The sequence below is a fragment of the Belonocnema kinseyi genome, chromosome 8 (assembly GCF_010883055.1).
Source record: "Belonocnema kinseyi isolate 2016_QV_RU_SX_M_011 chromosome 8, B_treatae_v1, whole genome shotgun sequence".
NCBI classification, from domain to species: domain Eukaryota; kingdom Metazoa; phylum Arthropoda; class Insecta; order Hymenoptera; family Cynipidae; genus Belonocnema; species Belonocnema kinseyi.
In genome coordinates this window covers 70,788,355-70,811,888 of record NC_046664.1, presented here as the reverse complement: position 1 = coordinate 70,811,888, position 23,534 = coordinate 70,788,355, and the positions used below count along the sequence as shown (strand labels likewise).

Here is a 23,534-nt window from a genome sequence, read left to right as displayed (position 1 = left end):
TCTCAATCCTCCAAAATATTTACCTCCCCTTTACAATCTCACAATCCCACAATTAGATCTCTCACCTCCACACCCTTCCACACACTTCCACAATCCACTCACTATTGTTAAAATTGAACTATTTTGTTAAAAATTCGTTTTTTTTGTTTTTGAAAATTAATCTATTTTTGTTAAAAATTCAACTTTTTGGTTGATAATTCTTGAATTTTCTTAAAACTCGTCTTTTTGGTAGTAAATTAATCCGTTTGTTTAAAAATCCCTCTTTTTTAGTTAAAAATTTCACTTTTTGGTTGAGAATTATTGACTTTGGTTAAAAAATAGTTTTTTTTTCTGTAAAAAATTAATCTTTTTGTTTCAAAATTCATCTTTTTTGTTAAAAATTTAATTAGGCTTTAAAGTTAAACTATTTTCTGAAAAATAAATTGAATGGGTAAATTGAAAATATACTCATTACATTTTTGGTCAAAAATGGTACCTTTTTAAGTAAAAATCCAAGTTTTTGTTAAAATTGAACTATTTTGTTAAAAATAAGTTGTTTTTTTTTTTGAAAATTAATATATTTTAGCTAAAAATCCAACTTTTAGGTTGATAGTTCTTGTATTTTGTTGGAAATTCGTCTTTTTTGTTAAAAAATTAACATTTTTTTATCAAAATTTCATACTTTTGATTTGAAAATTTAACTGCTTTGTATAAAAAATTCGTCATTTTGTCTTGAAAGTTCAATAATTTAGTGACAGAAAATCAACTGTTTGGTAGAAAATTCATTTTCTTTATCATTTAAAATTTATTTATTTAATTAAAAGTCAACAAGGGGGGGGGGTCAAAAACTATGCAAAATTGGTAACACAGCTTATGCTTTTTTGTTAAAAAGTAAATTTTTTCGGTAGAAAATTAATATTTTTGTTTAAAAATTCATCTTTTTTTTACAAATTTAACTAGGTTTAAAAGTTGAACTCATTTTTTAAAAATGCACTTTTTGTTTGACGATTCCTTTTTAAGTAAAAATTCAAGTTTTTTTTAAATTAAAATATATTTTGTTTAAAATTCGTTTTTTTTTTTAAATTAATCTACTTTAGTTGAAAATTTAACTTTTTGGTTGAGAGGTCTTGTATTTTGTTGGAAATTCATCTTTTTTGGTATAAAATTAACTTTTTTTTTATGATAATTTAATATTTTTTATTTGATAATTCAACTGTTTTGTATGGAAAATTTTTCATTTTGTCTTGCAAGGTTTTTCAACAAAACATTTCGTTTTCTCACCAAAGAAATAAATTTTTAAATAAAATTTTGGAAACATCAACCAAAAAATGCATTTTTAAGAAATTAGTTCAACTTTAAAACGTAGTTAATTGTAACAAAAAGATGAATGTTTATGTAGTCAAAAAGATTAATTTACTACCGAAATTTTTTTTAAACAAGAGTCAAGAATTTTCAACCAAAAAGTTGAATTTTCAAATAAAAAAGATTGATTTACAACCAACAAAGACGAATTTTTAATAAAATTCAAGAATTCTCAACAAAATAGTCGAATTTTCTACTAAAAAAAGAAGAATTTTTAAACAAGATTAATTTTCTAAGATAATAAAACAAAAATTTAGGAATTCTCAATCAAAATTTTGAATTTTCAAATAAAAAAGATTAATTTACCACCAACAAAGACGAATTTGTAATAAAATGACAGAATTCTCAACCAAAAAGTTGAATTTTGAAGAAATAAAGAATATTTTATTTTTATTTTTAAGAAAGCAGTTTAACTTTAAAACCTATTTGTTAAATTTTTAATCAAAAAGATGCATTTTTAGACAAGAAAATTAATTAAAACAAATGGATTAATTTACTACCAAAAAAGACTAGTTTTTAAGAAAATTCAAGAATTCTCAAACATAAAGTTGAATTTTAAACTAAAAAAGAAAAAATTTTAAACAAGATTAATTTTCTACCGAAATAGAAAAAAAATTCAAGAATTCTTAAACAAAACGTTCAATTTTTATGAAAAAAAAGACATTAAAAAAAATAATAAGAAATCAGTTTAACTTTAAACCCTATATTTTAAATTTTTAAGCAAGAAGATTAACTTTCTACCATAAAAAAAAAACAATTTTTAACAAAACTGAAGAATTATCAACCAAAACGTTGAATTTTAAACTAAAAAAGATTAATTTAAAAAAAGATCCATAAGCTATGTTACCAATTTTGCACAGTTTTTGACCCACTCCCCCTTGTTGACTTTTAATTAAATAAAAGAATTTTAAATGATAAAAAAAAACGAATTTTCTACCAAATAGTTTATTTTCTGTTACTAAATTATTAAACTTTCAGGACAAAATGACGAATTTTTTAAATACAAAACAGTTATATTATAAAATCAAAAGTACGAAATTTTTGTAAAAAAAGTTAATTTTACACCTAAAAAAGACGAATTTTTAACCAAATTTAAGAATACTCAACCAAAAAGTTGAAATTAGTAACAGAAAATCAACTATTTGGTAGGAAAATTAGTTTTTTTTTTAAATTCCAATGAGAGAAATAAGGAGGAGGATGTAAAGTCTGTAAATTCGATGCAAACTATGAATTACACGGCGGACTTTTGTTTTTCTTTTTGTAGAAAATTCATTTAAAGACTCACATGTAAATTTTGAACCGGACATTCCTTGCCTTGGATCTGGAAGGCGATCACTGAAACTTGATAAATATCTGGACGCAGATCTGGGTCTGGTTCCAACATGTAGCGAATTAACGAATGAAGCGCTTTACTGTACCTGAAAAAAAAAATAAAGTTGAATATTTATTGAAAGGAAAATTAATTCTTAAGAAAAATAATTCTCAAATTATTTTAAATTTTAATAGCGTAACAAGATGTGATCATCACAAACCTCGAATTATCAGGAATTGTGAAATTTCCTGATTGTATGGCGAGTGTGCTTTCGCCAAAAGGTAGCGTAAAAAAGCAGAGCTTGTAGAGCAAACAGCCTAGCGCCTGTAAATAAATGTAGAATTTTTACTCATTATTTCAGAAATCAAACAAGATATAAGTATATGGCTCATTTTTTATATTGAGATTAATTTTTATAGGAACAATTTTTCTTGAAAAAGTATTTTGAAATATATGTTTTTTTATACAAACTATTTGTTGGTGGTAGAATACACCATTTTGAAAGTATTTCAGCCTAAAAATATTTCTTTCGTGTTTTTTAAAACAATTTGTTGAAAAAATTTTTGGTTACTTTTCGGAATATAGTAATATAATTTATAAATTAAACAACTGAAATATTCCAAAAATAAAAAAGGATTCAAAATTACATCACTTTCTATTGGAAACATTAAATATTGCAGTTTTTAATTCTGGAAATTTACAATGAAAACTTATGTAAGTTTTAAATTAAATTTCTTTTAATAATGTATTTTTTATGATTTTCATTTGAAATTTATTCTTGGAAGAATTAGAATTGAAAGATTTTTTGACTCTTGATAAAGTTTAAGAATTTTCGTTTATACACATTTAAAATTGAATAAATTTTAATATTATATCTTCACAATTGAATATTTTTCTATTTTAAATCTTTGAAATGGGGCTATTAAAAAAACGTTGAAAATCACATAACTTTAAAATATAATTCTTGGCAATTTAATCATTCATGTGTTCAAAATTTGAAGAGTTTTTAATTCGGAAAATTTAAAATGAAAAATTATAGAAGTTTTAAGTTGCAAAATTAGAAATTCTGTAATTTGGATGATATAAATCTGAAATTTCTTCAATTTGAAAGATTTAGAATTGAGAACTGCCAACTCTTGACCAAATTCAAGAATTATTATTTATTTAAAATTGAATAAATTACAAATTTAAATCTTCAAAATTGAACTACATATTCTTAAAACCCATTCAATATTATACCATTTTAAACTATAAATTTTCCTAATTAATAAATCTTTATTTCTAAATCTTAAAAATAGAAAAATTTTGAATTGCAAATCGTAAAAATTGCAACTTTTTTAAAATCAAAAACTCTTCAAATGTTCAATTTCAAAATTCATAGTATTACAATTCTGAAGATCTACAATACTGAAAATATTCTAATTTTGAAAATATAGAATTGCAAATTATTTCATTTTCAAGAATTATACTTTAAAGGTATGTAACTTTAAACGTATTTTTGTTTATAATTTAAATTTGAAGATTAATTATTAAAAGTTCTTTGATCTAAGATTTATAATTGAAGATTCATTAATTAGGAATGTTTATAGTTTTAAGATAATGTAATTTTTAATGTTTTTTTTTTAATATGTAGTTTGATTTTAAAGACTTACAATTGACAATTTTTTAATTTTATATGCTTTTTCTGGAATAGTTTTATTTCAAAGAGTAAAAATAGAAAAATATTCAATCGTGAATATTTAAAATTTAAATTTACTCTATTTTAAATTTATTGAATTTTTAAAGATTTATAAATAAAAATTTTGAAAGTTTGTCAAGAATTTTCTATCCTAAATCTTCCAAATCGAAGAAGTTAAAAATTTAAATCATCAAGATTGCAATCTTTTTGATTGTAAATTTGCAAAATTAAAAACTCTTTAATTTTCAAGATTTACAATTTACAGTTCTACAATTTTAAATATTTATAATTAAAGAATATTCAATATTAATATTTATAATAGAAAATGATGTGATTTTAATGCTTTTTTTCATAGTTCAATCCTGAAGATTTAAAATGAAAATTTATTCAATTTTAAAAATGCATAAATAATTGTTCTTAAGTTTTATGAAGTTTCAAGGATTTTCAATTCTAAATCTTCCCAATAAAACTAAAAATAAGACTTAAAAATTCCATAATTCTTAATTGCAAATTATTTAATTTTTTAAAATAATATTTTAAAGGCATGTCATTTTTAACGATTTGTTGGGATATTTCAATTTTCAAGATGATAAAAATTGAAAATTCTTCAATTTTTAAGATTTAAAATGGAAGAAACATTAGTTCGAAAAATCTATACTTTAAACTGCTGTTATATTAAAAGTTTTATATTTCTTAATATGTTTTTGATGATTTAAAATGATAATTTATTCAATTTTAAAGCTGCCTCAATAACAACTCTTATATTTTGCCAAGAGTTGGCAGTTCTCAATTCTAAATGTTCCAAATTGAAGAAATTCCAAATGCTACAATATTGAAAATTCTCTAATTTTGAACATAGAGAATTTTAAATTACTATATTGTCAAGAATTATATTTTAAAGCTATGTAATCTTCATTGTTTTTTTAATAGTCCCATTTCAAAGGTTAAAAATAAAAAAAATATTCAATTGTGAAGTTTTAAAATTGAAATTTTTACAATTTGGAAGTTACAATTGAACATTCTTGAATCTTGACATTAAAGAATTGAAAATTATTGTTTTTACTATTTGCGTTTTAAAGGTATATATGTTTCAAAGTTTTTATTTTGTTGGAATATTTTAATTTTAAAGATTAAAAATGTAAAATTCTTCAATTTCAACGATACGAAATTTCAAATTCTTTCATTTTTAAGATTTACAATGGCAGATTCATTAGTTCGGAAGATCTATACTTTGAAATGCTATAATATTGAAAGTTTTTTTTTTAGTATGTAGTTCCATTTTAAAACTTACAAGTGGAAAATTCTTAAATTTGAATATTTTCAATTGAAGACTCTTCAATATTCAATGTTTTTAATAAAAAATTATGTAAATTTAAAAGTTTTTTTTTTGAACAGATTCATATTTGAAAATATAAAATGTTATGTAATTTTGAAAGTTTTTTTGGAATAGTTTAATTTGTATATGTAGTTCAATTTTGAAGAATTTAAGGGGAAACTTCTTTAATGTGGAATATTTTCAATTGAAGACTATTCAATATTTAATACTTATAACAGAAAATAATGCAATTTTGAATGTTATTTTTGGAATAGTTCAATTAATAGAAGATTTAAAACAGAAAAATACTCAATTATGAAAAGATTTAAAATAAAAATTTATTCAATTTTAAAGACGTCTAAATGACAACTTTTAAATTTTGTCAAGGGTTGATAATTCTCAATTCTAAATCTTCCAAATTGAAGAAATTCCAATTGCTACAATATTGAAAATTCTCTAATTTTGATCATATAGAACTTTAATAGTCCCATTTCAAAGATTAAAAATATAAAAATATTCAATTGTGATGTTCTGAAATTGAAATTTATTCTATTTTAAAGTTGTATAAGTAAAAATTCTTAAATTTTATCGAGAGTAAAAAAATCGCTCAATTCTAATTCTTCCAAGAATAAATTAAAAAAGTAAATAATAAAAATTACATGATTTTAAACTTTTTAAACATAAAACTTACATATTTTTTACTTATAAATTTACATATTTTAATATTTACAATTCAAATTTCTACAATTTGGAAGAACTAAAACGAAAAAGTCTTAAATAGCGATAATACAGAATTAAAAATGAATCAGTTTTTACTATTTTGAATGCTATTTTTGAAATAGTTTCACTAATGGGAAATTTAAAATTGAAAATAATTTAATTTTGAAGTTGTATAAATAAAAGTCCTCAAATTTTGTTAAAAGCTTTCAGTTCTAAATTTTCCAAATTTACGAAGTTGCAAATGCAAATCATTAAAATTACAAGATTTGGAATTGTATTTGAATAATTACCCAAATATCGGCTTTGGTAGTGATGGCCTTTCCACAATACATATCTACCATTTCCGGGGCTCTATAACTTAACGTAGTGTATTTTTTAATTTCTTCTTCGACTACAGACGCCCCTTGGACACTGGGATTCAGAAATTTTCCAGTCGCGGAGCCAAAATCACACAGAACGTAATTTCCGGTATCGGCTAGTAATATATTTTCCACCTAAAAGAGTGATTTAAATGACCAGATATCCAGAGCTTGAACTCCCTTTAGACATCAAAAATAGTGTTAAAAGTGGCATGAATTTGCTTAAATAATAAATAAACTTACAGGCCACGGACTCACTTCCGAGATCATAAAAGTGTAAATAGTATCACGAAAAATAATTTTAAAATAATGTCATGCCATTTTTTAAGCATTAAACAATATATTTATTAAATTTCAATTTTTTGTTTGAAAAATTATTATAAGAATTTAGATTCTTTAATTTCTCGTACTCACACAAATTATACAGCACACTTTATATTTAATTTAATGAATAAATTTGATTAAATTTCATTCGCAATCCCTTGTCGGTATTTAGTCTTAAAAACGTACAATTTAATGATTTCTTTAGGGCCGAAAAACATTTAAAAGAAAAATTAAAACAAAATTAAATAAAAATGAATTAAATGAATAAATTAAATTATTAAATTTTGTTATATTATGTTGCGTACTCTGGCCAAATTTGTATAGTCCCAAAAGTAAAATTTACAGTTTTTCAACCTATTGTTTTTTAATTTTAATCAATTAATTATCAACATTTCTATTTATGTATCACATCCTCCACAAATTTTTCAATTTTTCTCATTTTTCTACTTAAATGAGAGCTTAACTAACGAATCCAATAATAAAATCCAACTATTTTGTGTTGAACCATTTCATTTTTGGTTCAGAATTCATATTTTCTGGTTAAAAATGTAATCATTAAATATGATTAAAAATTTAACAATTACGTTAAAGAATCATACTTCTTGGTTCAAAATCGAACTGTTTTGTTAAAAATTCCAATTTTTTTTGCTTAAAAAATCAACAATTTGAAAATTCATCTCTTTCTGTAGAAATAAAATTTTTCTTGTTAAGAATACAACTTTCTTGTTAAAAATGAATCTATTTCGACTGGTAAACATATTTTTCTTTGAAAATTCACATTTCCGGGTTGAAAATTTAACTGTTTTGTAGAAAAGGTCTAATTTATGTTTGGTTCAAATTTGAATTGTTTGTTAAAAAAAATCAACTATAACATTGACTATTCTATTTAGCTAAAAATTTATGTAATTTGTTGAATTTTTTTTTAAATTTATTTTTGTGCTGAAAATTCATCTCTTTGGTTGCAATTTCAAATATTTTTGTAAAAAATTATTGTTTTTTTACTTGTAAATTCAACATATATTCAACGAAATAGTTAAATTTCCATTCAAATAAATGAATATGCAATCAAAAAGATGAAATTTTCACCAAAAAGATCAATATTCAACCACAAATGACGATGTTGCAACAATAAAATTTATTTTAAGCTAAAAACAGTTTAGTTCAACAAAAAAAGGATTTTCTACAAAATTATTGAACCCTCAACCAGAACGGATTAATTTTCAAACAAAAAGAACTTTTTTTATGCAAAAAAATTAAATTTCTACGGTAACAAATTAATTTTTATACAAAAAAGACAAATTTACAAAAAAAAGTTGAATTCTTAACAAAATAAGATTTTACAGTCAATAAAGAAAAAAATGGCAATAGAAATGTTGCATTTTCATGACAATAACGAATTTTCTACACAACATTTGAAGTTTAAAAAAAAGTTAATTTTCAACCAAATAGTTCAAGTATTTACCAAAATAATTGAATTTTAAACCCAAAAAGACGATTTTACAACAACAGAGTTGAATTTTTTAGCGACAAATACTTTACAGTCAATAAAGAAAAAGAATTCCACCTGAAATGTTCTATTTCCATACAAAAAAGACCAATTTTCTACAAAAACACTTGAATATTAAACAAAAAATATCATTTTGAACCAAGTAGTTCAAGTTTTTACCAAAACCTTTGAATTTTGTACTTAAAAAGACGAATTTACAATAAAAGATTAAAATTTTTAACCAAGAAATACTTTGCTATCAATAAAGAAAAATATTTTTATCTAAAATGTTCAATTTTCTACAAAACAGTCAATAAAGAGAAAAATTTCATTAGAAATATTGCATTTTCATGTTAAAGGAAGATTTTTATACAGAACATTTGAAGTTTCAACAAAAAAGTTAACATTCAACCAAAAAGTTGAAGTTTTTACAAAAATAGTTTAATTTTTAACCCAAAAGACGTATTTTTTAATAGAACATTTGAGTTTTCAATAAAAATAATTCCTTTTTAACAAAATTGTATAATTTTTAACAAAATAATTAAGTTTTCAACAACAACAAAATAAAATTTGTAACTACAAGATCAATTCTCAGTAAAAAAAAAACTATAAAATAGAGAAATAAGGGCATTAGTGCCATTTTTTTCAAATTAGTGGCAAGATAGTGGCATCGTTAAAAAAAGTTTCAATAGTGGCGTGAGTCCGAGTCCTGGAAATGAGATTTTTACTAACTACCTAGGGGTACTTTTTAAAACTTTAATCTACATTAAAGTTAGTTTATAAAGAAATCTGACCTTGAGATCTCTGTGCACGATGGGCGTTTGACAATGATGTAATCGAGATACTGCCTCACTAACATCACAAAATATTTGAAGCACTTCAGGCTCGGTGAATCCAGTTTGTAACCTGCGGAAAAAATTAATGATTTATTTATGTATTATGCAAAACCTCTTTCGATTAAAAATCTGTAATTTAAAAGCCTAAAAAAATTTGCTGGTTGGCCGCAAAATTTCATTTTGAAAATTTCCCAAAATTTTTCCTGACTATGTGATTAATGTTTATTGGAATTTAAAAGAATTCGAAAAATTGGATAAAGTTCATAATAAGAATATCAGATGAATTTCCAAAAGTTCAGGATAAATTTATAATATTTCACATCCGTTCAAGTCAAGTGCACAAGAATTCAAATAAATTGCAAGAAATAAAAAAAATGCATTGCCTTTAGTTTCGATGAAATTCATAAAAATTCAAGTAAATTGAAAGGACTTAAAAGAAGAGAAAAAGAAACTGAAATTCAGTGATTGTGAATTCTCTTTTGTAAAAGCTCTGTCGGCTTTAAGGAACACAATCTCATCAAGTGTCTTGTGGGGGAAAAAAGGTCAAAATAAAATCTTTAGATCTAATATAGGCAAACGATTTTGTGATGACACACTTTATTGTACCTTGTATCTTTTTATTTATAACGTAATTTTTCAAGATAAAAACAAAGACTACGCGTCTCATCAAAAAATAATTTATAAGAATTCGATAAAAATTCAAGGTAATTTAAAAAATATATAAAATATAAAATAATTAAGGGTATATCAATAAAAATTCTCTTCAAATTATTGAACTCATTTGAAAGATCCTTGGAATGTTAAAACTGCTTTAAATTATAGACATCAATTAAAAATTCCTTGAAATGTTTTAAAATATCTAAACATATTTAAAATTTTTTTTTTAATAATTGAAATTTGTAAAAAAAAGTGGACAATATTTGAAAAAAACTGCGAATTTCTCACTTTATTCCAAGATAAAATTGCTGAAAACAAACCAAAAATTAAACAATTTATGAAAAACATCTAATTATCAGCAAAAAGTAGTATTTTATGCACTAGAAACAATTTTTTGGGGAACCTATAAAACAGACTTATGGGGGTTATATTTTATTCGTATTTTCGACTTATTGTGAAGAGAACTTTTGAGTTTCAACTCGATTCACCTAATATTGACGATTCTTAATAAAACTGACAAAAACGTATATTTCCTTATGCGAAATACGTGTTAAACTTTATCGTAAATATCTTTTTTTTTCAAAATAAAAAAATGGATTAATTATTTTATGGATTCGTACAAATTTCTGAATATATGCATGAAATTTCGAAAACAAATTTTTGGACCAACCTAATGTCAACCCACTGAAACTATTCTTCACGTGAAAATAAAAAACTGCAAAAATAAAAAATTTCTTTGTTTAAAACTGTGATTTAAGTGTACGTGTTTATAAAAATAATTGTCGAAAATCGTCGCCAAGTTCAAAAAATGTATTTAAAATTAGAAAATCAAGATTCTTTGAATAACTTAAGATTCTTTGAATCAATAAATATTTAACCTTCATAAATGACGGTAAAAACTAAATTTTATTTTCTTAAACTTTCCGTCTGTAGAAAACAAAATTTTTTTTATTAATACCAGAAAATGGTGCACGCTTAGCGCGCACTAATTGCCCTTTATTTGACAAAAGACACAATTTTCCAAAATTTGTTATAGATTTTACAGAAAATTCTATATGTGATTTGAGAACAGTTTATATATAATTTATAAACATTTCTTTAATTGAAGCATAGCCAAAATAATTGGATCAACAGAAATACTTTTATTGTAAAACAACGTCCATAGTAATGGCAAGAGAATCTTGCTCAAGGATTTTTTATTCTATGTCGTAGTATGTCACAAAACCAATTATGCCACATAAAACATCTACTCACGGTTTGAATCAATATTCCCGAAAAAAATATATTTTTATTTATCTAACGGTATCTCCGTCGAGGCTTCAATTCGGCTTTTTGTTTTAAAATTTATTTCTTTTAGTAAAAAAATCTAGTTTTGTCGTTGTTTACAATTCAACTACTTTGATAAAAAATTAACTTGGTTTGGTTGTCTTTTTTGATGGAAAATTTAAATACTTATTCGAAAGTTTACCTAATTTGTCAATAATTCATTTGCTTGGTTCGAGATTCAAAATTTTAGTCAAAATTTCACTTCTTTGAAAATTGAAATATTTTCTTTCAAATTCGTTTTTTTTAGGGTGGAGAATTGAAATATTTTGCTTTGAAATTCAACTATTAGGTTAAAAATTAACTTTTTATGAAAATTTAACTCTTTTCTAGAAAATGGTAGAAAATTAAAATATTTAATGGATAAATTTTTGTTGAAAATTAGTATTATGTTAAAAATTTACTTATTTTGGTACAATTCAAAATTTGGTCGAAAATTAACTTTTTTGTTGAAAATTTAACTGATATGTAGAAGAATAGTATTTTTCGTTTTAAAATGGTAAAAAATTAAACCATTTGGTTGCAAGTTTGCAACAAAAAAGTACGTTTTCATCCAAATAGTTGAATTTTCTAGCATTTTAAAACCAAACAGACGAATTTTCTATAAAACAGTTGCATTTTCAAATATAAAATATGAATATTTCACCGAAGAGTTACTTTTCAACCAAATAAAATAATTCAATTTTTAACCAAGTGCATAAATTTTCAACCAAACTAGATGAATTCTTAAAGAAAAATCTAATATTTGATATTATTTAAATTAAAAAATACTTTGATTTGAAATCACACACTTGCATTCAACCAAAAAAAAAGATCTTTTATTTCATTTTTATTTCTTTGATAAACAAATTTAATAATTGTTTTAATAAAATCAAATATGTCAAAGGCATAAATCAAAATAATGTTAGTAAAAATAATACAAAACATTTATTTGCAAGTCTTAAAAGTCCCTATGCAATATAATTAAAATTACTAATGATTTAATCAAAATAAATGGTAAACAAGTTAAGTGATAACAATTTAAAAATATGAAAAAAACTTCATTGAATTCAGTAAGTTTGAAATAAGCTTAGAAAAATTCAAGGCAATTCGAAAGAATTTAATTAAATGCCTAGAATTCAAGGTGAGATTAAAAGAATTTAGGATTTAGGAAAAAAACTTGAATAGTTGAATTTTATACCAACCAAAAAGATGAATTTTCAACCAATAAGATTAATTTTCTACTAAAAAAGACGAATTATCCACAAATTACAAGAATAAAAAAAGTTTAATTTTTGAATAAAAAAAATCAATTTTTAACCAAATAGTTGAAATTTTATCCAAAAAAAGATCAAGTTTCAACCAAAAATAAAATAGTTCAATTTTCGTTTAAAAATCTAATTCTTAACCAAAAAATTAGATTTTCAGAAAAATAGTTAAATTTTTTACTGGAATAGTTAGATTTTTAGTTGAAAAATTGATTAAAATTTTTTAATTCATTCACATTTTCAAAAAGAGATGAATTGCTAATTAAAATTATGAATCTTCCGAAAAAAAATTAATTTTGAAGAAAAGAGTTTAGCTTTTAAGCGCAAGCAGTTGAATTTTCAAGAAAAAAATATAAATTTCCAACGAGAAATTAAAAAAAAAGTATATTATAATTCACAAATATTTCCTCTTCGAAATTTTACCTCTACTCTAAAAACTACTTGAAGTACTTTTCTTTTCTAAAATTTCAAAGAAGGAAATTTTAAAGTGTGACGCATTTTTACTTAGAATGGGAATTTTTTAAATTCCTTTTTTCTAAATCCCAGTTTTATTTCTTAAAAAAATTCCCGTTGCATGTCAAAAAATCCCTGTTCCAAGTGAAATAATATTTTTTTATTGAAACTCCCTGTCCTAAAATAAAAAAAATATTTATTTCCACTCATATGTTTTTAAATAAAATAAAACAAAATAAAATAAAATAGGTGATATAGAGACTGGTCTGTGAGGCTTAAAATTAAAAAAAATTCAATTATTTTACAATAAAATATCGACATTTCGAGAGCTATTCAGAATATAGGTTCAAATATTTCAGATTTATGTTTCCTGGAGAAAAATCCTATCGGAATCTGACACGTCACTACGTGGTCTTTAAATTTTAATTCATGATAAGGTTATTTATTAGGCCTTGTGACGAGGTTACGAAAACACGTTTCTTTAAACTTGTACATGAAAAATCTAGTATATATAAAAGGAAATGGATTTCGAAAAAATCATCAGTTGCCTTCTACAAACTTCAAGAAGAGTCAGTTTTCTCTATACCTCAAACTAAAATGAGGTACCCTTTGGGTGCTCTTGGCACACTCTTCGTGTTTTTCTTCATTTATATTGGTAAGCAGAATAATGAATAACACTGGCCGATAAAGTTGTTTTTGTTCGCTATATTTTAGATCATTAGGTTTTATTTCGTTTATCTCGACTTCGGGGTATTTTTTAAATTTCGATGCCCAAGTATAATAATTAGAACGGTTTTTAGGATTTTTATTCTACATAAGTAAAAGTAACTTTATTGAACAAAACTTAAAAAAATTGTTTAAAAATCTTTTAAACTATTCAAACTTTATTAATAATACAAGAAAATCGCTTTCGTAACTATCTTAAAATCAAAGTATTTAGTTTTTTAATTAAACTTTAAAGCAGAAAATTCAATGTTCGCAAATATTTTTCACGGTCAAGAAAAAAATTAAAGTTTAAAAATTTTTTAAATTAAAAAATGTGATATTGATATGCTCAATAATTTACACGTATAAAATGGAAGTTAGGTACTAACACTTTCCAATTGAACTTTAAATTAAATGCAGACAAAAAGAAAAATTATTTATTATCTGTATTTTGTAAATAATATTTACTAGGCTAGTGTTGACTAAGTGACTTTTTTTGAGTAACTAGTTAAAGTTACTAAATAAAGTAACTTCAAGCTACATAAAAAGTTACTTTTCTCACTTCCTTGATTTTATAGTTAAAAAGTCAAAACATAACAAAGATGATAATTCATAAAATCTTAATTTAAAAAAAATTAGGAACATGTTAAAGTAATATTTTTCAGTCATATTTTTTAATTAAACAGTTCTGCTTTTACCCAAAAAAATGTGAATTTTTTTATCAGAAGAAATGAATTTTCAAGCCAAAAAGATGAATTTTCAACAAAAAAGTTTTTTTTCGACCAAATTTGGACAAACTACCAAATTTTTAACAAACTACATGAAGTTTAAAATGAATAAATTTCTATACAGAAAATATTAATCTTCAACAAGGAATTAAATTTTTAACTAGATAGTTGAATTCTCTATCATTTTCAAATCAGAAAGACGAAATTTCAACAAAGGTTAAATTTTCAACGAGATGAATTTTTGACAAAAATTATTAATCTTGAACCAAATATATAAATGTTTAACAAATTAGGTAAACTTTCAAACACGTAGTTACATTTTCCACCGGAAAATACAAATTTTCAAAAAAAGCTCAACCCTCCTCAAAAATTATTTGACCAAAAGAGATGAATTCCCCAACCAAATCAACATTTAACAATAAAAATATTTAGAAACGAAGATGCCGATTAATTAAACAAGAAAGAAAAAAGTGTCCGCTAATTAAATTGTTGAATTTTCAAACCAAGGAGACAATTTTTCTACAAAACAGTTGCATTTTCAAACCGAAAATATGAATATTTCACAACAAAAAACTTACTTTTCAACCAAATAAAGTCGTTACAAATATTCAATTATTTTAGTAGAAAGTAAGAATTTGTTCGAAAATGAACTTTTTTCGAACCAAATAGTTGCGTTTTCTACCATTTTTAAACCACAAATACTAATTTCCTACAAATCAGTTAAATTTGTTAAGAACTAATTATCTTTTCGAATTAATCGAATTTTTCTACAATTTTTAGAAAATCCTGCTTATTATGAGTAGAAACAAATTGGAGTCATTTTAAGTTTTGAAAGATTTCAAATCAATTAAAAATAATTTAAACGAAATGTGTGTATTGACAAAATTCGGCTATTCGTACGGAAATTTCCGTGCAAATAGCCACAGTCTAATTTAAAACAAAATGTAGACTTTTCTAGATTTAAAATTAGAATTTAGAAGCATTTTAAGAATTTTGAAAGACTTTACAAGAATAAAATTTTGTTAAAGTTACCTAGGAAAATTAAAAATGATATTTCATGTTCCAAAATTATTTTAAGAGAATTACAAAAAAAAATTCTTTAAAATATTCGAGATTCTCTTTTGACGATTTTAGAAACCGTTTAAAATCTTTTTAAATATTCTCGTTAAATAATCATTCAAAATAAAAAATAATTTTCAATTTTGCCAAGAATCTTAAGAGAATATTTTTTTATTTTTTTGAAGCCTTTTAGAATTCTTAAAAAGCTTTTACATTTTTTGTTTGAAATCTGCAAAAATCGATATTTTGTTTTTACTTAGTCTACGACTATTTGCACCAAAATTTCGACATGAATAACCAAATTTGGTCGATACACACTCTTCGTTTAAATTATTTTAAATCATTTCAAATTTTTTCTACAAATAATAAGTGTCCAATTGGTAATTATGCTTCAAAATTCAACAATTGAAGGCTTTCCATGACAAGCAATTCCGTTTTAAATTTTTTACTTTTAAATATTCGATTTCAATTTACTCGCCTTAAATGAACAGTAAACTATTCCTAAATATTAAATATCTATCATTTTTCTTAATTAAGAAATTTCAAATTGAAATTAAAATAGTTTAAGTTTTAACGCTAAAATCTGAAAATTCTTCAATTTTGAATGGATTCAGAATCGTTTCGTCAAATCAATTATTGTTCACTTTTTAATAGCTAAAAGAACAGATATGAAATCATAATTGAAATAGAGAACAATTCAACTAATTACTTTTTTTTAAAACTGTTAAAATCGAACTTTGACAAGTTTTTCTTCTAAAAATTGGTAAAATTCCTAGTCCAAAAATAAACCCACGGTCATTTCTCGGTTTAAAAAAATTCCCTGTTTTCCCGTCTGTTTTATATATACTTCGATTAAAAAAAATAAATCGAAAGTATTAAATTACGGACACCTTTCTTTGTTCACCAAATACAACTTTTTTCTATTATTTGGACAATAAAGTTACTTTTGCTTAAATATGTAAAATGAAAATTTAAAGACATTTGAATACGTCTGACTGCATTAAATTAAATTCTCTATTCTAAAAATAGAACTTTTTTCAACATTACAATGCAGATAATGCACGTGAATTATAATTTAAGAGTCAAGATTTTTTTAGCATTATTGCTCATTCATAAATCTTTTTGGCCTTCTGACAGAAAAATCATCAGGTACGCCGAACCAAGTGAAAGCGAACCCTCCACAAAATGTCGCGGATAATCAACAACGTGGCGCTGATGGTGAACAAAACAATGAAAACCAGAATAGCCAAGCTACAATGGTAGATCATAATGGTTATGATAAGTATGGTCAACCTCAGGTCCTTAATCCATATAATGATCCAATGGTATTTAAGCGCGGCTATGATAAGTATGGTCAGCCTCAGATTACTAGTCCTTCGGTAGATAGGCCTAGTTATGATAAGTATGGTCAGCCTCTGATCACTAGTCATTTGAAAGATCCAGTGGTACTTAAGTTTAATCATGGTAAATATGGTCAGCCTCAGATTACTAGTCCTTCGGTAGGTAGGCCTGGTTATGATAAGTATGGTCAGCCTCTGATCACTAGTCATTTGAACGACCCAGTGGTACTTAAATTTAATCATGGTAAATATGGTCAGCCTCAAATTACTAGTCCTTCGGTAGGTAGACCTGGTTATGATAAGTATGGTCAGCCTCTGATCACTAGTCATTTGAATGACCCAGTGGTACTTAAGTTTAATCATGGTAAATATGGTCAGCCTCAGATTACTAGTCCTTTGGTAGGTAGGCCTGATTATGATAAGTATGGTCAGCCTCTGATCACTAGTCATTTGAATGATCCAGTGGTACTCAAGTCTGGTTATGATAAGTATGGTCAGCCTCAGATTACTAGTCCTTCTGTAGGTAGGCCTGGTTATGATAAGTATGGTCAGCCTCTGATCACTAGTCATTTGAATGACCCAGTGGTACTTAAGTTTAATCATGGTAAATATGGTCAGCCTCAGATTACTAATCCTTCGGTAGGTAGGCCTGATTATGATAAGTATGGTCAGCCTCTGATCACTAGTCATTTGAATGATCAAGTGGTACTCAAGTCTGGTTATGATAAGTATGGTCAGCCTCAGATTACTAGTCCTTCGGTAGGTAGGCCTGGTTATGATAAGCATGGTCAGCCTCTGATCACTAGTCATTTGAATGACCCAGTGGTACTTAAGTTTAATCATGGTAAATATGGTCAGCCTCAGATTACTAATCCTTCGGTAGGTGGGCCTGATTATGATAAGTATGGTCAGCCTCTGATCACTAGTCATTTGAATGATCAAGTGGTACTCAAGTCTGGTTATGATAAGTATGGTCAGCCTCAGATTACTAGTCCTTCGGTAGGTAGGCCTGGTTATGATAAGTATGGTCAGCCTCTGATCACTAGTCATTTGAATGACCCAGTGGTACTTAAGTTTAATCATGGTAAATATGGTCAGCCTCTGATCACTAGTCCTTCGGTGGGTAGGCCTAGTTATGATAAGTATGGTCAGCCTCTGATCACTAGTCATTTGAATGATCCAGTGGTACTCAAGTCTGGTTATGATAAGTATGGTCAGCCTCAGATTACTAGTCCTTCGGTAGGTAGGCCTGGTTATGATAAGTATGGTCAGCCTCAGATCACCAGTTGAAGTATCATATTTTTACTCTGATCTAAGACACTGCTCGACGGCGGCTTTGTTTCAATTTTTTCAATTTGTAATATGTATACATTTGATCGAAAATTTATCCATGAAACCCCGACCGATTCCAAGTGGCCAACATAAGTCTTATGTATTAGATTGTCCATCAACGCGTCAAGAATAATTTTATCATTTGCAAATGTTGCTAAAAGTATAAAATAAATACGACTTTAAACTTCAAAATATTGTTTTATTATTTTACTGTTCTTTATAAAACACCATTTTATTTATTTTTTAAATCAAGAGAAAAATAAATCGAAATTCATAAATAATTATTCTAATCATTATTTATGTATTTTCATTTGTTATTTCTTAATTTCTTATTTTATTTGCTTGTTAAATTAATTTTGAAATTACTGCTACTAGAATTAATATCATCTTAGGGATCCGAAATACCGCTGTGAGGCGCCACCGGCGACTATTGTCCTTTGACCAGAGGCTGAGTGTGGTAGATTGAACTAATAGCCAAATTTTTTTTGGTACAATTAGCAGGAGTTTATGGTACGCAAGACACTGCCTCACAATATGCTATTATATTTTTTATGTAATATTGTTCAAAATACAGACGCTATTTTCCAAAAATATTGTTTTTATTATGCCATTTCGTTTTTCATACCCTTCCTCATTTTAATATACTAAAGTTCATAAGAAGTTTTGGGGATGGTGGTCTACCATTTCGCCACCTCGTGCCCAAAACTGGAACTAGAAAGAGTAGGTACAATTTTAAAGTTGTACATTAATTTTTCCATAAAAGTGATTTTACGATAATTTTGTGAAGTATAAAACAATGATTGAATACTAAAAACAAATCTTCATAAAAAAACAAATAGTTTTAGATAGAATTTCCATATTATACAGTGGAAAAAACACATTATTGTGAAATAGGTTTCAAAAAAATAATTATTATTTCATGTAAATTTCAATGAATTTAAGTTTAAATAAACTTTAAGTAATGTATGTAGCGACAAATTTTATTTACATAATGCGAAGAATACGAGTAATAGACGATTTAGAGTGGCAGTTTTAGTCCAAGAAAAAAATTCCCGGTAATTTCCGGTTCGCAAACATTTTTCACGGTCAATTAAATTTTAAAAATCGAACTCTAAAGCTAAAAATTTTTCCATTTGAATTAATAGAAACTAAGCTGCAAATGAAAGCATTCAAAGTGGAACTCTTGAATTTCAAACTTTTAAAATAATTTACACGTATAAAATGGAAGCTACTAACACTTTCAAACTGAACAATTTTTCATTGAATGCAGTTAAATTTCAAAATAAATTTTTTAACTTTTATAAATTCTAGAGTTAAAAGATTCAGTTCTAAAAATATCATTCCACGTTATCATTTTCAATTCTCTAAAGTCTAAATTAAATAATAAATGAATTAATAAAAAAATATCAAAATTATACCATTTAAAGCAATTTTAAGCCAGAAACATAAAAAAAGTTCAATTATTTATATTTTTAATGGTTAAAAAATCCTTAAAATGCTTCCAAATTTTTTTTGAAAATCTTCAAAGATCTGCATGTTGTTTAATTTTTGTTCAATTGTTTTTATTATTTTTGAAATTATTTCAGAACTTCTGAACACACTTTAAAATGAATCTTTTTTTCGTAATTTTTATTTTAACTCTGCCCAATTAAACAAATTTCCTTAAAATCTTCCATATTCATTTTTGATAATTTTGTAAATCTTTTTGAATACTCACTCAAAATTATCGTTTCAAAATAAAAATCATTATTAATTTTCATAGGAAATGTTTTTTATTCTTCTGAAGTCATTTCAAATTCTTTAAAATCTTTTAAATTTTTTGTTCGAAATCTGCCAAAATCTATATTTTGGCGGTACACGTACACACTTTGTTTAAATTATTTCAAATCATATCAAATTTTAAATTGAATTTGAATCTTTCAAAACTTCTAAATATTTCTTCAACTTCCTTGAATTTTCTTAAGAATAATATGTTATTGTTATTAATACATCGAGGTTCAAAAATTTGACTTACAAATTAAATTTTTTTAAATAGAACAATTAAAATGTAACGTATAAAATTTAGTTTTTAATATTTAATTATAATTACTGATTTTAAATAAACAGTCAGATATTTCTAAATATTAAGTCATTCTCATTTTTCTTAATTAAAAAATTTCAAATTGACTGGTTTAAAAATGGAATATTTTAGACTGAAATAATATTTGAAATTTAATAAAAGCCTTTGTTTATGAATATATTATTCTCAAGTTATTTTAAAATTGAAAATAGTTTATAAAGTTTCAATCTGGCGTTTACATTTGTTTAACTAATAAGACTTCTAATTGAAATAGTTTACATAATTTTTGACGTTAGAAACGGGAATTTTAAAAATTGCGAACTTATTTCGAATTGTTTTGTAAAATTAATTAATATTCAATTTGACAATTTGAAAGAAAAGTTTAATTTTAAAAGTCATTATTAATTTATAGTCACAGTTGATCAACTGAAAATGTATTTTAAAAAAGGATAGAATTCACAGTTGGACAGATATTTCTGTAAAAAAATATGTTTCTTCACCTTATAAGATGTAAATTTCAACTAAAACCCTTTGTTTCTAATAAAGACTTACTTTCAATATCAAAAAAAGATTTTAAACTCCACACAAAAAATCGTTAAAACATTTTTATGCAAAAGTTAAGGTAAAACTTTAAAATCGTACCTATTCTTTCTAGTTCGGATTATTGTCACCAGGTGGCGTATCGCAGTTTAACGATTCGCATTACCAGGTGAAAAAGTTATATATAGTTTATATGTAGTGGAGAAGACAATGATATTTTTCATTTGTTTTTTGAACTTTTCTATGTAAAACAAATGAAAAATATCAGTGTTTTGTCCATTATATATAAATTATAAATGCATTTTTGTGTATAAATATATTTAACTTTACTTCTTCTTCAGTGTTGAGAAAGTTACTTTTTTTGAATAACTAGTTACAGTTACTAGACCAAGTAACTTCAAGTTCACATTTTCGACCAAATTATGACTTTCTATCAAATTACTTGAATTTTAAACAAAATACATTAATTTTGAACCAAATGAATAAATTTCTATACAGGAAATATTCACGCTCCACCGGAAAAGAGGCATTGTCAAAAAAAGCTCAACCCTCTTCAGAAATTATTTAAACAAAAGAGACGAAGTTCCCAAACAACATCAAGATTTTACACACACAAAATTTTTGGAAACCAAAAAGCCGAATAATTGAACAAGAAAGAAAAAATGTGCACTAATTAAATTATTGAATTGTCAAACCAAAGAAACAATTTTTCTACAAAATAGTTGTATTTTTAAACCGAAAATATGAATATTTCACACACAAAAAACTTACTTTTCAACCCAGTAAAAAAGTTAAAAATTCAATTATTTTAGTAGACAGTCTAAATTTTGTCGAAAGTTAACTTTTTAAATGGAAATTTAGGTCTTTTATAGAAAATTCGTCTGTTTGGTTTTAAAATGCCAGAAAATTCAACTATTTGGATGAAAATGTAATTTTTGTAATAATTTACAACCAAATAGTTGATTTTTCGACCATTTTTAAATCAAAAATACTAATTTCCTACGAATCAGTTAAATTTACAACAAAAAAGTTAATTTTCGATCAAATGTAGATTTGCTACCATAAATACTTAAATTATTAACATAATACATGAATTTTTAACCAAATCATTAAATTTTCACGCTGAAAATATGAATTTTCAATCAAAAATTTTAATTTTATACTATTTTCTACAAAAGAGTTAAATTTTCATCAGAAAAGTTCATTTTTAACCAAATTCAACCAAATAAAGTAGTTAAATACTTAACAAAATGGATGAGTTTTTAACTAAAAAGATGAATTCTCAAGACAAAACATAATAGCTGATATTATTTCAAACAAAAAAGGTTTTAATTGGAAATCAAACACAGTTGTGTTCAACCAAAAAAGGCGAATTTAAAAAAAAAACTAGCTGAATCAACAACCAAATCAGATTAATATTCCATCAAAATAGTTTAATTTTCAATCAGAATAAATTAGATTTTTTACCAAAAGAGTATTTTGAAACAAGAAAGCAAATTTTTCCACTGAATTGTTGCATTTTCTAACCAAGAATACTTACTTTCTATAAAACAGTTGTATTTTCAATAAAAAAAGTTACTTTTTAACCAAACAAAATAGTTGAGTTTTGAACAAAGGGCAAGAATTTTCAACTGAAATAGACAAGAACACAAAGTAACTTCAAAGTAACTAAAACATTTTGAGTCTACATTTTTTTTTTAATTACTGGTTTAATCTTTAATTTACTGAAATAATTATTTAACTATATCTTATATACATAATACATTTTTACTCTTTTAAAATACCTTTTTGTTCAGTATTTTCGAATTCAAATTACATTAATAAAGCATTAAACAAACTCACGTAATATATTTATTATTAAATTTAAATTTGTTTTAAAAATATTACAAAAGATCTGTTGAATTGAACAAAAACTAAAAAAAAAAGAAAAGAAAAAAATTCAGTGAATTGCGTAGAATAGAGTAAACTAAAAAAATGCAAGAGATTTGAAAAGAATTCGGATAAGTTAAAGAGAATTTAGGACAAATTCCACATTAATTGGAAACAATATTTAAAAATCTCATTAAAATTTTAAAACTTCTCTTTTGAAATCCTTTGAAAATTTTTAATTTCTTGAAAAAATCCTTTGTAATTTTTAAAAATACCCTTAAGGGCATGTGACACAGCTAAATACCTATATTACCGACCTCACTTTTTCAGTTCACTGAATGTTTTTTTGAACCTAAGAACTTTTTTTGTAAATAAAATATCAAGCTGAAACTTTGGAAAATGTATTAGAGTACAATAAAGTACGTTTAGGTACTGCATTTTGGTAGGAACTTCACTGAAAATTATTTCACCTTTTTTCTGAACCTCGACATTTTTTGAACGTTCGAACTTTTTTTATACATAAAATATCGATCTCAAACTTCGAAAAATGGAAGAGCCGAAAGAAAACTACGTTTAAGTACAAAGCTTAATAATAAAAGATGTAAAAAAAATTTTCAACTATCAATTCCATCAGCATCAACCGGTAACGTTGTACACGAAAACACGAATCCTCTAGAGCCTCGTCTAGTGGCCGTCAGGGTTCGTATTTTCATGTACAAAGTTACCGGCTGATGCCGATGGAATTGATGGTTGAAATATATATTTTTTACATCTTTTATTATTAAAATTTGTACTTAAACGTAGTTTTCTTTCGGCTCTTACATTTCTCAAAGTTTGAGACCGATATTTTA

At 24.7% G+C, this 23,534-nt stretch overlaps 1 protein-coding gene across 1 annotated transcript in view; it reads right to left on the bottom strand.

Annotated features, from left to right (window-relative positions):
- LOC117178010 (AP2-associated protein kinase 1) overlaps positions 1–23,534 on the bottom strand; it is a 97,521-nt gene that overhangs the window by 53,117 nt on the left and 20,870 nt on the right. The window contains exons 4-7 of the mRNA XM_033369190.1: positions 9,330–9,441; positions 6,657–6,860; positions 2,874–2,977; positions 2,627–2,759 (exon numbers count right to left, since the gene is read on the bottom strand). Of these exons, the coding sequence (XP_033225081.1) occupies positions 2,627–2,759; positions 2,874–2,977; positions 6,657–6,860; positions 9,330–9,441 (553 nt within the window). The remainder of the gene's footprint in view (positions 1–2,626; positions 2,760–2,873; positions 2,978–6,656; positions 6,861–9,329; positions 9,442–23,534) is intronic.